Source organism: Melospiza melodia, chromosome Z (assembly GCF_035770615.1).
Source record: "Melospiza melodia melodia isolate bMelMel2 chromosome Z, bMelMel2.pri, whole genome shotgun sequence".
Taxonomy (NCBI): domain Eukaryota; kingdom Metazoa; phylum Chordata; class Aves; order Passeriformes; family Passerellidae; genus Melospiza; species Melospiza melodia.
The window spans coordinates 19,244,912-19,260,758 of record NC_086226.1 but is presented as its reverse complement, the minus strand read 5'-3'; the positions used below and the strand labels follow the sequence as shown (position 1 = coordinate 19,260,758).

Here is a 15,847-nt window from a genome sequence, read left to right as displayed (position 1 = left end):
CACTGAAGGCTTAGATAGAAGCTGGTATCCAACAAAGCTTGGATTGTCAGATTACATGACAAATGTGTGAACATATTTGTAGGAGTCCCAGAATGATTTTATGTCTTTTTGGGGATGCTAAATGCAGGTAGAATGAGCCTTCCACCACTGTATTTTTGGAAAGAGCTTTGTTGAAGATAACAAAATTGAATTAATTTCCCATAAGCCCAAAGTTTTCTTGTGGGATGTTGAGGAAAATTAATTATAACTTAGAGATTTAGGATTTCATCTATTAAGAAGTACCCTAACTTGTAAGGAATGTTTGCAGCACCAAGCAGTTCTGTTTTGTTTTCTAAAGGAAGCTTTAGTAATAGAAGTGAAGTAACTGCAGTTATCTGTAGCTGGGAAACTGATGGTTCAGATCCTATTCATGCTTTTGAAAGACTGTTTTATGAGACTCATCAGAGCTGTGGGTGGATCTGTAGAGGAGTTTGAAGTCAAACTTCGTACGCAAGGATGCCTGCAGTGGTGTCTAATGATTGACCCATCACACACCACTAATGTAATATCCTTTTGGAGTTTTTTTTAATCTTTGGGTTGTGAGGCTGTATCAACGATCAGGAACGGGGAATTTCACCATTTCTTTTATCTACAGAGGTATACCACCAGGTCAAAAAAGAACTGCTGAAGCAGCACTCTGCCTTAGAACGGGAAAGAAAGTATTGGAGTTTGCTTTGACCCTGCTACACCCCTGTGTGTAACCATTTGTAACTGGTGACATTTTCCCATCAATAACAAAAGAGTATATTCCAAACTTGATGAACAAGACTGGGGCTGCATAGCTCCCATGAATGCTAATAAGAATACAGCCTTTCTCTATTCCCATGTAAGTTACTTTGCATATCCTAATAGTGCATTCTCAATGAGCAGGAGGGTCAGTGTTAATCACACCATGGCATTTCAACAGCATCTGCATGGATCTGTACCACATTCCTCTTGGTCACGTTATTTCTTGTGTGGCCTGATGAGAGCTTGGAAGTTAAGTATACACATAGAAAGATTAGGAAGATCTTAAGAAATTTTTAGAAAGGAGTTGTAAGGAAAATGTGGAGGGGCTGATATAACTTGTTAGTAATTTTTTATTAAAATCCCAAATGTATTCTTTCCATCTGGAAGCTATCCCATGTCATGTGCCACCACTGTTTTTGTAAGTCATTCTATGATTTGGTGCCACCAGTCTAGATTTACATTTCAATAACTATTGTCAAAGTGTCTAAATGTATATTTTAATTCCTTGAATGACAAGATAAATTTTTGCTCATTAAGAGATTCCCACAGAAATACATGTAAAGCCTTTGTCTCTGCTTCCCTGCTAGGTAATTGGGGGTACAATGGTAGTACAGTTGTAGGAAATAGTAATGTCAAGGTAGCTCTGCAACTCCAGTAAACACCAAAGGAAGTTATTAGGACATGACTGTAAGATGCAGTAAGAGGAATTTTTCAAGATCTTTATAAAAGTATGCAAGAAGCAAATAATGCTAAATCTACAGACACTGCATAGTCTGTTCTCTGGTAGAAATATTGCATGTTTAGCATTATAGCAAACATTTAGCTATAATCATAAACCTTTAATATCACTAAGTCCAACCATGGGTCCTCAAAACTACCATAAATCCTTTTTATTTAGCAAGGGTCCAACAAAAGAAAAATGGCTTAAAATGACCACAGAATGTAACTGTTTAATTTATTATTGTTATGGTTTAAATGATACTAAATGAAAAAATATAATTGGATTGAGACTGTGTTTTCCCTGTGTGATATTGTACATATTTGCTGTTCCCCTTTGGTTACTTGACAGGAATCAGTAACAATACACATTAATAGAAATATGCTGTGTGCCTTTCACAATGCAGCCAGTAGGGTGCATTGCTTGTTTGATATTTTTTTTTCCAAAACTGTAAATAACTGCATATTTGCTTCTGATTTACTGCTTAAGTACCCTCTGAATAAGAAAATCTATCAGGGAGCCCATTCAGTTATGGTAAAAAGTATGGGAAAATGCAGTATAGTTTCTTGAAAATGTATTTCAAATTATTCACATATGGATTTTGTTATTAAATTTGGAATTCCTATCTGTTGATGAATAACTGTTTTGGTAATGTAATAGATGAAATTATTTTTGGAGTGGGTTTGGTTTTTTTTTGTTGGTTTTTTTTTTTTTTTGTGTTTTTTCTTGGGGTTTTTTGGTTGGTTGGTTTTTGGCTCTTGTTTGGTTGCTTTAAAGATTATCACAATTTTTTTCCATTTTTTACTGTATGACTGATTAAATCCAGTCAATAGCTATTACTATTTCATATGTTTTTCCTGCATAAAGTAAGGAAACTCTCAGTATTTATCTTATTTTTTCTTCTGAGGGAATATTTGTGCTGTCTTCAAGTCTTCATCTCATTTGTTTTCAATTAATTAAGCAGTCAGAGTTTGTTGACTTCCGTTTTCTGCTTTCTCCAGGTCTCGGTTTTGGAGAATTTGATTTATTTAGATCCTCCCTGAGTTAGAGCATTGTTTCTAAAATGCAGATACCAGTATTTATGCAATTTCAAATATCCACCCCTTTAGTGCCATGTACAAAAGTAATTCCACTATCTCTACTTGTGACTAATCTGCTGTTGATGTGTCTGAAGATGACACATGTTTGTTTTTTCTTTCCCAGTCACAGAATCACACTGGACACTTATCGTGAGCGGCTTCTCTGCTTGAGTTTCTTCAGATGAAAATGATTCAGAAGACCTTTATTTTAGCTTTGAAGGTACTCAGCAGTGTTAATATGACTTGTTTTAATGGAACCAGCTTACCTGGTGAACTGTATTACTGTAATACTCTCATCCCCGTTCCACTAATATTGATAACACAAACATTCAGTTGTGAGTTTTGTATTTACAGGGAGAGAGTGTGGAGGAGATCTATTTTTAATCCTTGTTGAACTACATATTACAAATATCGTCGTGTCTTCATAATGAAATTTTGTGTCTGTGACAAAAGATACTTGGGTATACATCTTCCTCTATTGCAGTTGTTTTTGATGGTCAGTGTGATTTGTACTAAGAGCCACACCAGGTAGGAATTACAGGAGAAATGAGAGAGCTCTGATGATTGCAATTGACTTTGGTACATGTTGGCATACAAAAAGGTATAAAATGCTTCTGGATCCTGGGCCAGTGGGGCAAATCTGAGGCTGCAGGCAGCTTATGTGTAGATCCCCCAATGGCAGAGGTGCCTGCAGGGTACATCCAGCCTGAAGGAAGGGAATACTTCTGTGTAGATGAGTAAAAGCAGTAAGATCTGGTCACGTATGGAGATAAAATGATATAGTAGCTCCATTAGGTGCTTTGTTGCTTTGTGGCTGTGCATTCTCTAAGGCCAAAATCTGTAAACCTGTCTGTTTCTGAACTTGCTGATATTATAACCCTTTAGACCTGCTTACATTATATACCTATTGACAAAGGTTGTATCTTGATTGAAACAGACTTTCCTCACTTACAAGTTTCTACAGTGAATGTATTCCATATTGGTACATTGTTACCTGCAGCTACAGCTGACAAAAGCTTTCTCTGGCAAACTGTCCTTTGATGTCATTCCACTGGGAAGTGGGAAAGTGCCTTCACACTGGCTTTGGTACCCCTGCAATCCTGTCAGCTCTGCAGCTGCCTCTTCCATGCCTCTTCTGTTCTTACCATGTGAGCAGAGGCCTATAGCCAAGGAGGAGAAATCTCTGAAATATCCTAGCATTACTTTCATCCTTTGTTCTAAGCTGTTTCTGGCTGGAAGAGTGATGTATGCTGAGCAGCTTTATATCAAAGGGAAAGGGAATAGTAGAAGGGAGTGGGAGCAGGACCAGGGAGGCTATCTCATGGAAAGGGTCTGATTCAGAGTCATAAAAATCTTCAATATAGAAACAGTGGTGTAAAATCCACAGCCTGCTAAACTCTTTGTTTATGAGCCTTCCATTTTCACCTATAAAGGCATATGAGTCTAAATAGAACTGTTGGATTAATACTCTCTGCTCCTGATATTAGTAATAAGTAATAATATTGTAGTTGTAAACATCTTACTATACTACCTTTCAAATTTTCCACACAAAATTGATTACAACAAAAAACATATGTAGCTATTTCTAATCTCAAATACTTACCAGTATACAGCTTAAGAAATCGTTGTTTTTCGTACAAAACATGTTTGTTTCAATTTTGCATCTGTCATTTCTGGATAAATGTGGCATATTTTAAAAAAATATGACAATACTTGTAAAATAAATAATCTCATTCAACTTTTTAAAGCACTTAACATATGATTACAAATATTCAATTTGTGACATAAATACTAGAAACCAAGTCTTGGAAGGGAGCATGTTCATGAATTTTAAAATAGATTCCTCCCACTCTCATTTTCTTACAACTTTTGTCTTTCTATGTGATTTAGCTCCTATACGGGACCGTAGAACGCATCAGAAACCTTTAAATTATTTTAGAAAGTATCAGGGATGTGAGTGCAAATATGTTACTAGTAATCTTCCTCAGGAGAGGCAGTAACATAGCCCACATGGCATCAGTAAAGTGTATACAAGGTATTAATGTGCCAACTGTGACAAGTTGTATTTAATGGGAAGCAACAAAGAGTCTGTTTTGTTCGTTTTCCTCCTCGCTCAAGTAATAAATCTTAAAAGCTTCAATATTGATTCAATGAAATGAATGGTTGAATCGTTATGGAGAGACTCTGGCAAATGGACAAATGCTTCCATGGTTACCTTGAGCTATGCAGTATGGTTACTGAGCTTTGCTGGTTTCCTCCCTCTGCCATTGAAGTAGAATAACAAGCCACAGGGAAGCACCACACATGATAAGTGCAAACTGGAAACAACTTTAAAAGATCAAGTTAGCTGATCTTATACAGATTTTAAACAATATAGGGTTTATTATTTTATACTCTTTGCCCTAAACATGCATTACAGTAGTTTTTCCTTTGTGTATCACTTTCCCATGGAATGGTTTTATTTCTTGCCTGAACAACGCCTCTCTTGATTTGGAGTGCCACAAATTAAAAGACCGTGTGAAAATGTTTTTCATAGTGCTGTTACATGAGTTATATTTTTGTAGGAATATTTATGTATTAGATGGTGTGCCTGCATCAATGTTGGCTTTTGCAATACCTAGATAGCAAATAACAAATTATGTGTAGAACTTCTATATGCAGTTGCTTTAGGATCTTTTGCAGTATAAACATAATTAAGTGGTTTTATTTTCAATCTGCTTGCATTTGAGGTACTCAAATTTCAGGTGTCACAGGGAATAAGTTATTATAAATGCGTTGCATTTTAAAAAGACAATACAAAACAATGACATACAATTATTTAATTAGAAATAACATTTTAAAATGTTACAGATCAAGTATTATATTAATAGAAGGAAATCCTGAATGTCTACAAAGCATAAATGAAACTGTATGTACGAAAAGCAGATTTATTGACAATAGTTATATTCTTTCCCTTGGAGACCAACTCCAAAATAAGCATGTTATCCACTGTATTAGCACTGTTTTATTATTTTCTCCTTTGTGTGCTTGACAGTCCTCAGAAGCACCATCTCAGCATTGGAATGCCAAATTGTTTCAGCCCCTCTTTGTACAGGCAAGGATAAATGCCAACATTCCACACAACCAGGAAAATAAATTCATAAACATGGAAAATAATTACTTCTGAGACAAAAATTCTGGCCTTAAAGCTTTCCACTGAAAGTTTGTATTTATTGTAGGTAGTTAATTTCAGTTTCTCAAGTAATTTGCCTTTAATTCTGAGGGGGGAAGGTAATCCATTAGTGAGAAAACATTTCAATGTTTCACTTAAAAAGAGAACAGTCAATTCTTAAGTTGAAAGATATAGGGGATTTTGTGTTTCCAAATAGTTCTTTTCCTCGTTTGAAAGGAAGCAAACAGAATGCTTAGTTGTGAGCTGGGAAAGCAAGTTAAGTTGTATACAGCATCTGGAATCCTCTTGCTTTTATTTTTAAATAGTTTTTGAGGACTTTGAAATTAAGACCAAATTAGATGTAGGAGATATAGAGAGGTCTTAATATTTTTATTATGTCTTACCTTCAAAAAAATGTGCTTTTGGTAACCATTCTATTTGAATTTACAGTCTAATGCTTGATGTGCTCAGAAGTGGTGTGTTTCAATGGAATTTTTTTTTTGCTTATACTTGTAATACTTATTTTCTGGATAGAATGTATATTGTCAGTGACACACTACAAATGAAGAGGTGAACGCACTTGAAGAAGCAAGACTGTGACTTCATTTAGCAGCAGTCACTGCATAAGAGAAGCAGGCAGGCAGGTCCTGACAAGTTCTAATCTTGCGGTTTCTCCATGTGGCACACAAGCCAGTAAGCGTGCACTTTGGTTTGAAATGGGCTATGTAACATTGTAATACCAAACCAGCCCTTCACAGATGACATTCTTGCATCATTAGAGTGACATAAATGATCTAAATTGTCTCAAAATGGCATGAGGAGCTTGATCGCCCAAATCTAAGACGCACTAATTTGAAACAAAGCAGTTATTTTCTCATTAAGTGTTCATTTTTAGTACAGTTTAATATTTAAATTGACATTTTTAAAAAGCCATATCACTTTTTGTGGAAGTCTTGTCAAATGAGAATTCATTAATCAAAAAGTTATGATTATATGAATAGTGTTTCTGTTGTAATGTGAGTTAAAATATAGCAGCCTTTAATGAGCAGATGCTAGGAACCATTTCTTTTTTCCTAATACTAGGAGTAATTCAAGTTTTTATATTAAAAGCTCTTTTGCAATGTTAACATTAGCAGGCTTTATCTGCATACAAGTAAGGACCTGTACCATAAAAAGGTTAACCTTTATTAAATTGATCATAGGAAGCACAAACAAATTAATGTTTGTCTGCTGAAAAGGAGCACGATGTGCTTGGTAGTTCTTATTTTTCAGTTTCTTAAATCCTGGAAATTTCTAAAAAATAGAAGATCAAAATCTGATTTTACCTACATATGTCAGCACATGGACTAGTCTGGCATAAACTGATCAGTCAGAAGTGTAATACTCAAATTTTGTCATATAGTCTTCTCAGTTTATTAGCATTGTTTGCATTTGTCTATTTTTTCTATTTCCTGCATGTGTTTGTGTATTTATCAGGAACCTATGCACTAAAATCAAGATTATGACATTAAAGCACTCCCAGCCCAACAAAAGAATGTGGTAAAGTTCATGAAAAAGAGCAGTGCAAGTGTCTGGCATCAGGTGTCACTTGGCAGTGGTTGTGCATTTCTCTGGCATTGGGTGGCTGGATAGGGGTCTCCAGAGAGTGCAGGTAGAACAATCAAAAAGTGATCAGAAACCTCATTTCACATTTTGAAAAAGAGACAACCCAACCATGATCCTAAGCTGCTATGGGATAGGTCAGAAACCTGCTAGTACAGACTAGTCAGGATGTGAGATGAGCCCACCTCTTTGGTATAAGTTTTGGTTGGTTCTGTCCTATTTTGAAGCTTGACTTAGCTTTGTTCTGTGAAGACTATGCTACTAAAGCCATGTTCTATAGTTCTGGCTGCTGTTTCTTTCAATACTGCCAGTTGGAAGTGGTCCCCTGTGTGAATCACACTAAATAACAAGGGAGAAAGGGGAATGCAACCTCGATGTCGGCAAAACAAATCAGAATCAAAAATAGAGCACATACTACACATGCACAGGGAAGGATATCAGGGCTTGTGGCCATCTCTAGCATGGTTTATCTTGCAAAAACACTCAGCACCATGGACCATTATTCAAAGAAAATCCCCTTTAAAAAACGCAAAGAAAAACTAACAGCTGACTACCAAGACCAAGTTAATTTCTTGGAGGAAAATATTCCATATGTTGTGATTGCTCTGTGAAGAAGCAAGATCAGCTTCAGTATCTGCCTCTATCTGGGGGATATTATGTATTTTTGAAGTGCATCATATTGGAGAGCTTGATTTATAAATAAGAGATAAAATAACTTGTCTGTTATATCATAATTAAGCATTGATCTATGAAAGAGCTATGCACATGCTTCTTGTTCCTTGTTCTGAGTAGTTGAACTTGCACAGGACCAAAACTTCAGTTTTTTTTAAATCTCTTTATTTGGTACTTGCATCCAAATAGGTACTTAGCCCAGAATTCTGAAGCTTGGATGTTGCAGGTAAAAACACAGGTGAATTTTAGTGGCATTATGAATAAAAAAATAGTATAGCATTTATTTTTTGGTTTCTGATATTTGTAGATTAATATTTCAGTACCTCTTACTGAAAACCAAATGGCACTGATATAACACAAAAATCTTACTTAATAGAAACAAAAATGTAAAGAAGAGAAAGTACACATGCCTGAAAAGCCTTTGTTAGGTGTTTTTTTTCTTCTTCCTTCTTTAAGTCATGTGTTCTTTCTCAGGAATTTGTTTCTAACTCCCTCTTCTATGGTCTTTTCTTTCAGATGATGCCAAATGAAGGGAAAAGGCAAGGTTTCAAAACAAACAAACAAACCGGGGTCTGTTGTTTCTGGTGCTTTCAGTATTGGTTTACTTGCAGCAGAGCCATTTTTGGCTAAAAAGTTGTAATGATTTCAGAACTAAGGGTATCCAAACAAACAAAGAAGTGAGGTGTGTACTTAATATACCTTATTTACTGCTATTATTGAGAAGAGAAGCTAAGGCTGACCTGGAGGCATAATTCTGTGCAATGCCAGATCTATTGTAGGTCCACTACCAGTCCTGATTGTTTATCTCTGACATTTGTAAGGGTTGGGAGTGCAGTGTGGGCTGCATGCTGAGTTGTTAAAAGTGTGTGTGTAGAGTGTCTGATGTCAATCACCATCATCCTTCCAGCTGCTTGAGGACTATCACTGACAAAATCCTATGGTAGCTGTCTCTCATCTTCACATGTAACAAAAGGAAGCACAGATCCCTGGAGTGGTATGATGAAAATGAAAAAAAGTAATTAGGGAATCCTCAGGGTTTGAGAGAAAACATGGAGTGTACCACATGTTGAGTCAGAGGGCACAGCAATAGGTGCAGTCATTTTGGGTCTGAATGCAGTTTTGTGGAAAGAGTCCATGAGAATAACCACGTGAATTACTGAGCCCAACTCGGTTCTCATTCATCCTTAATTTTCCAGCTCAGTAATTAGCAATGTTTAATGTGCTCAGGCCTTCTGTGATTGAGAACTAATGACTGCTAAGGCAGCCCCTCTGATAGCTGGTGGGAGGTGAGCTTCGTACAGAAACTGGATGAAAAGAGGAAAACATAATATAAATTATATGCACTGAAACAACATTGTAGAATAAAAGATAAAAATAGTCTTATACCTCTAGTATCCTTTTGGCTAGTTGATCCACATATGGTATTTAGATTTTAAAGCTGAAATATAATAACAGTATTGTATTGAAAAACATGCTGCTTCTCTCTCATGTTCATGCATTAAATTGTGACCGGTGGAAAATTTTGCACTATTAGCATTGGCTTTAGAAGGAATGCTTCTTGCTTTTTTTTTTCATTTTTTTCATTTTTTTCTTTTTGCAAGATGAATATGCATAATAAAGTATTGATCAAATAAACATGTCCAGATATACACCCAGGTGAACTAGTGCCAGAAGTGATTAAACATATAAAACAGATTATCAAAGAGAACAACCTGGATTCCTTTTACATGCACAGCACGGTTGTTTAGAAGAAAAAATAATACACTTGAAGTATTTTTTAAAAGAGAATTTTTTAATGTTAGGTGAATTATCTCAATATTTTCTTAACTCCTAAGAACTGGAGTTTTTTGTGATTACTAATGTGTACTTTTCCATATGCATATTAGATTGTCCATGACTTTATTAGTTATACTGCAAATTTTTATTTACCAACGTTGATTTTCTCTTTAGCTGTATACAGAGTCAATAGAGAGATTCTTCTTACCTAACGAAGCTAGGTAGTAGTCTGAGATAACTATTTGGACTCCCTGTTTTGTCAGAGGAGGGAAATAACCACCTCTTAGAGACAGTTCATCCTATTCTGCTATGAGTCTACACTAGGCTGGAGGCTTGTTAGGTGGAATGCTTCTACTTTAAAACATCATTTTTTATAAGCAAAGTGTTTTTAGTAAAATGCTTTTTACTAAGTAATTTTTCTAACCTTTCATCATTCTCTAGCATCTTCTTTGCCTTTCCATGTTTGTTTACATTATTCCCAAATTATCATAACTCAGTACAGATTGATGTAGTGACTAGGCTAATGACATCAGGAGGCATAGAGTATACTAGATTCTGTCTTGGTTTTGCCTGAATACTTCTGTGCTCTATTTATTCCTTCTCTCCTTTACTGGATAAGAAGTAATTTTGATACTTACATATATGCTCTTAAGTGGGAGAATCTGTGTGTTTGTGGGTGAACACTGACAACATATGAGTGTTGCCTTTGTTTCTGTCTTGAGGCTCGGGATTTTCTTGGGATGGTGGTGACCATTAAATATGAATTTGATATTAGCTAGAATGATCTGGAATGCTTTATCTAGGATTGGAAATTGTTTCTCCATCAGAGAAGTGTTTCTCCACCCTGAACACTGAATAGCTGCGAATTAAGATGAGCTGCATGTTCGGGTGCCACTGAGAATTGAATCCAAAATCTGTCATAATCCAATAATCAAACCTGTCAGTTTTGCTGTACAGAGTAATACAGCAGTGCAGCCCAAGCTGCGTGGAAGGCCGGCCAAGGCGCTGGCGGGAGGGGCTGGCTCTGTCTCAACTACGGCAGTGCAGCGGCAGTTGCTGGGCTTTGAAAAAATTTTGTCCTCTTCCATCCCACCCCCTTTTATCTCCACAGCAGTGGGGAGGCAGCAGCAGTCAGGAGAGGGAGGAGAGTGCTGGGCGCTGCTCAGAGCAGAGGGAGGAGTAGGAGACGGGAATGCATAATGCGTGAGTGACAGGGGGTGTGCAGGCGGCTGGCGGAGTCCAGAAGACGCGGATGTTTCTGTCCCAGGGTCCAGGTACGTTTATTGTCCCTCTCTCTGAGGCAGTAGTTTCTGTGGAAGCATCCTGTATCGGCTGCAGAGATGTTCCCTGTCCAGCCTGGCGCTCCGCAGGCAGCACCTGTTGCGGCAGGGACGGGGTTCAGCAGCGGCAGACGCTGAGCCTGTCGCTCATCCGTCCATGAGGGGCTGCTGGAGAGTGACAGTCTGCTAAGGTTTCTGTTGTTCCAGCAGCTTCTCTTTCTGCTCTGCAAAGCCAGGCAGCGTGGAGACAGTAGTCTTTCCAATGGAAAATTCTGTTCTCAGGGGATGCTATCGGGATGCCGCTCAGTCTGAAGCCAACAATTTTTGACTCTCAAAAAAGAATAAAACATTGGCAGTTTAAATTAGGTGAAAATAGAAGGGGAGGAGCTGCCTATGCACTGTGTATTTTAAAGGAGAGTGAGTTGAAAGTAAGAATGAATTTTTCAAGTCATTGTCTAATAAGGAATGAGTTTTAAACATTAATAATTACAATATGACATGTAAGTGATTACAATTAGAAATACTGCTTTTGCTTCTTGCTTTTGATGTGTTGATTCTATGTAAGACATTGCATAATTCACTCTTGCTAACGCAGATAAAGTTAAGATCAAATGTATATGGAAATGCTTGCCAAAAATCAGTCATTGTTTTTTAATGAGTCTGTAATTGCTTTATAGTACAGATCTGAAATAACATGTGATTAAAAAAAATCCTATTCATTATATGGAAGCCAAAAGTGTTTGTTTTTTTTCTTGATAGTACTTATGCATGTTTTCTAGAATAGATCTTTTAGTTAAGTATTAAGTATTTTGGGATTCAGCCATGAGGGCAGTTTAAGAACTGAAGGTAGAGTGTGATATATTTAGTTTATCTGTCCCTTAAGCCTAGAACAAACTTCTCCTACTAAACAGAGTTTAATGTTGAAAGACTGAAAAGAACCAGATTCCTGAGGAAATAGAATAATTTGTGGCATAATAGGCTTAAAATTGAAACTGTCAAATGTTTGATGATATAAGAGCTATCACATTTCAAGGGTATACAATTTCTAATTTGTGGTTGTTACTGACATTTATGTTTTTATAGATTTCTAAAGTACTGTTTTGTGCTTTAGCAGTTTGCTAGTACACTTTTGTGTTTAAATAGCTTTAGATGAAGATATCAATTATGTTTACTAAAGTTACCTCTGAAAAAATTAATTAACATCGATAATGGGAGCACATCTTATTAGATTGTCAGCGTCGTCTCTGTCCTGGACACATGAAAATTGATGGGAAACTGTTATCTGTATTTGTGAAGTCTAGTGCTGGGCAGTTTATTTGTGCTATCAGTATTTTTAAGGTTGAAAAACATTGTAGGATGAATTTCAAATTGTTGGTGCTAGTGAAGGAGATTGATCCTCATGCATTCAAATCTACTGTGCAATTCTTCCCTGAGAAATTGTTGTAAGCTTTATTTGAAAGAAATTTTCAGATCTGGGTCTAAATCATAGCCTGCGTTAAAATCTCTACTACCCATGGATTTTTATTTAAGCTTATTATCTTCAGTATGTTTTTATTTGCTTTGGAATTCCATTAAAAAATAGAGTGCTTAAACCTACAAATGCTTACATGAATATTTTGCTTAGAATGTAAATATGATGACTGAAATTAAAGTATTGGAAAAGCTATGATAGCATATTCCTTTAGCTGTGTAACACTAAAAAAGAGTACCACTACAGAGATCTGTGAGGATCTCATTCATTGGGCAGCAATGATTTATAGCAATTTGTGAGAAAAATATTGATGGTTTATAAGTCACCTTTGACATTGTTACACAGCTACCATCAGTGTTCAGAATTGTGACATGGTAACAATAAGGGGATATTTAATAAGCATGGTTTAAAATTGTCTATGAGCTTAACAGAACTTTAATTTTAGAATGTTTCATTGAAAAATTGGAAAAATATGTTTTTGCATCATACTTTTAAGAAAGGGAAATTTAAAATTTGTCTCAGCTACATCAGAAGTGTTTTAGCCCCAGGTGTTTTGGAAAGCATTGGAGCAGTAAAATTTATGTATGACTCTTGCTATTATTTGAGATAGAGTATCTGATGCAATTTAGCTAAATTTTATTTCTGAATAATACCAGCCTCTTCCAAGGTGTTCCTGGTATCAGTCAATTTAGTTGTTCACTAAGAAAAACAAAAATGTAGGTAGGCAATAATAAATAAAAAATATATGCTGAAATTATTTGCTCATGGACTATTAGGCCTTGACCTTCTAAAAATATGATCACATATATAATTATTTTTACATGTGTAATCCTCTTGATTGACTGTAGTCGTTTGTAGAAATTGTGCTTGCATTACAGCTCTACAAGACTGGCCAATTATAGTATAGTCAGTATACATATATAACTGTATATAAAAATATATAAGAATTATATATATATATATATATATATATATATATAAAACTGTTACATACACATGAATATATGAGTTCTTTTCCTCTATAGAAATGAGTATTTATAGTGTCTAAATGCTTTTCTCAATATATTTTAAGAGTCAGGTTCTCTATAGTATCTCCATAATAAAACTGAATTTTAAAAAGTTAATGCCATAGTTCCAAAATTGCAACTATGACAATTGGCATTGTCATAGTTCCAAAAATTCAAGAATTACATCTGTCTAATAGGACTGTCATTACTATTTCTTAAGGAAAGAAAAGAAAAAGACTGACAGGGGAAAACAATATTACCTGCCATTTGTCTTACTCCAGGTGGACTCACTGTAACATATTTTATTTGGGAAAAAAAATACTGAATAACAAATATTTTTTTCAAATTTCTGCAAACTCTCACTTGCTTAAGTCACTTTCTCAGTGGATAATATCACTGGGAAGTACTTTGTGTAAATAAACGCTTCCAAGATCTAGCTTACTTTGTGTATGAGAACTTGAGGCAGTTTTCAGATAGAATTTTCAAGCTATAAGTCTGAAATATGAAAAAATGAAAAATATTTAAAAAATGCTTAATAGATTAGCTCATGAGTATTTCCTATAAAACTAAAGTTCTTGTATTTTCTTGTACTGAAACAATTTGAAAATCCAAACCAAGGTTGTAGTTAAGATAAGTATGCTGGTTCTTACTGAAACAAGCATATTTGACAGACTAAATTTATCTGGTGAAATTAAACAACAGAGAGGATGCTTTGCATGTTTATCAGAGCTTTTGTATTTGTGGATTATTTTAATCAGGACAGAATTTTCTCAAGAATGTAACAGCAATATGTATTTGTCCTATACCATGATATTTTTGTTGATCTAATCTTGTATAAATTTATTAATTAGAAAAATGTTATGATTCTCATTTTCTGATGGCAAAAGAAACTTCTCAGTCACTTATCTTGGACTAGTCCTATATGTTACTGCTCTGAATTGTTTCAAGCTTTACTTCATTAGGGATTTAACATGGCCTTAATTCAGCCATCTGTTACGGGTTTGGCGGGCCAACAGATCTGAGGTTTTGGTAAGAGCTTTAGAAATTTCCCACATTTTTAAAGGTTAGGAAGAGAGCTACCTTTATGAATAGATTTTGAAGAATTCTCAGCAAGACAATGGTGCAGAAGTGGGGTAAAAAATGCTTGTCATTCTCTGAAGCTCAGGGTCCTCTGTCTGCCTTTAGCTTTGCTGAAAGGCAATTAGCATTTCAACTAGCCAATTTGGTTACATGCAATGAAGTATGTGGGTTTGTAATTTGCTGCTTTTGGCTTGGTGCTGTTGAGAACTAGCTTTGTGTAATCCTCTCAAAGCACCTTTCTTTCCTGCATAGTTATTGTTACTGGTCTTAAATAACTAATCAACAAAGAGGTTTCCTTGTCTTGGACTGCAGGGTGCCTTAGAAGAATGAAAAGAAATACCCAGTTAATAAGGGAATTGTTCTAATTATTAAATAGTGATTAATAAATTGTGACATGGGTTAAAAGGTTTAGAAAGTCAGGCAAAGTAGAATACGTGATAAAAGTAGTGTAAGAAGGCTTTGGATCCAAACAAATTTTGCTTAAGTGTTCTCTTCTCTGAGAAATGAATACTTTATTATGAATGTATTAGATACATATTTAGATAATTTAGATAATTGTGTTTTATCTAAACACAAATTGCCTGGATTTAAGGGATAAATGCATACTATAGATTAGAGTGAGGGCCCCACACTAATCATCTTTACAAATTACACTAATGTGTTTTTACTTCTACAGAAAGAAGTCTTTGGGGGACTTTGTAACACACAGAATCTTTAATTAGTTGTAATCTAATGAAAAATTATTACATTTTACTGTAGAAAAGAAGCTGGTTTTATATATGCTTTAAATTCTTGTATCAAATAATATGCTTTTATGAACTCAAGAAAATCTCGCTGATTCAATTATTGTAATAATTAGGGAACACATTAAAAATTCTGTTTGGTTCATATATGTGTATTAAATTGTGAGAACCCATTATGGATAGCAACAATTCTGTCAGTGTACCTGAAACAATGCCATCTAATCCTTGCTGTGAGGTTTAATTTTACTATTCCGTACCCTAAAATTTTGTGTTTTTTCTTGCAATAAAATTATGTGTAAAGTAGGTATAATTATGCTTCTATTTTTAGTTTGAAATATGAAAAAATAACCACTGTACTGCAGAAACTCATGATTTCTTTTTCTGTTATATGCTATTCATTCAGGCCATGAGACTTCCTTCACAGCAGATAGTAGGTGTTTGAAACTGTGATTGTTTTGTCCTCAGCTGCCAACATATGTTCTCAGCATTTATTATGTCAG

At 35.4% G+C, this 15,847-nt stretch overlaps 1 protein-coding gene across 1 annotated transcript in view; it reads left to right on the top strand.

Moving 5' to 3' along the window:
• The first annotated feature begins 10,889 nt into the window (after positions 1 to 10,889).
• The window catches only part of ADGRV1 (adhesion G protein-coupled receptor V1), a 275,529-nt gene continuing 270,571 nt past the window's right edge, over positions 10,890 to 15,847 (top strand). Inside the window, exon 1 of the mRNA XM_063181284.1 lies at positions 10,890 to 11,040. Within this exon, the coding sequence (XP_063037354.1) occupies positions 11,019 to 11,040 (22 nt within the window). The 5' untranslated portion in view covers positions 10,890 to 11,018. The remainder of the gene's footprint in view (positions 11,041 to 15,847) is intronic.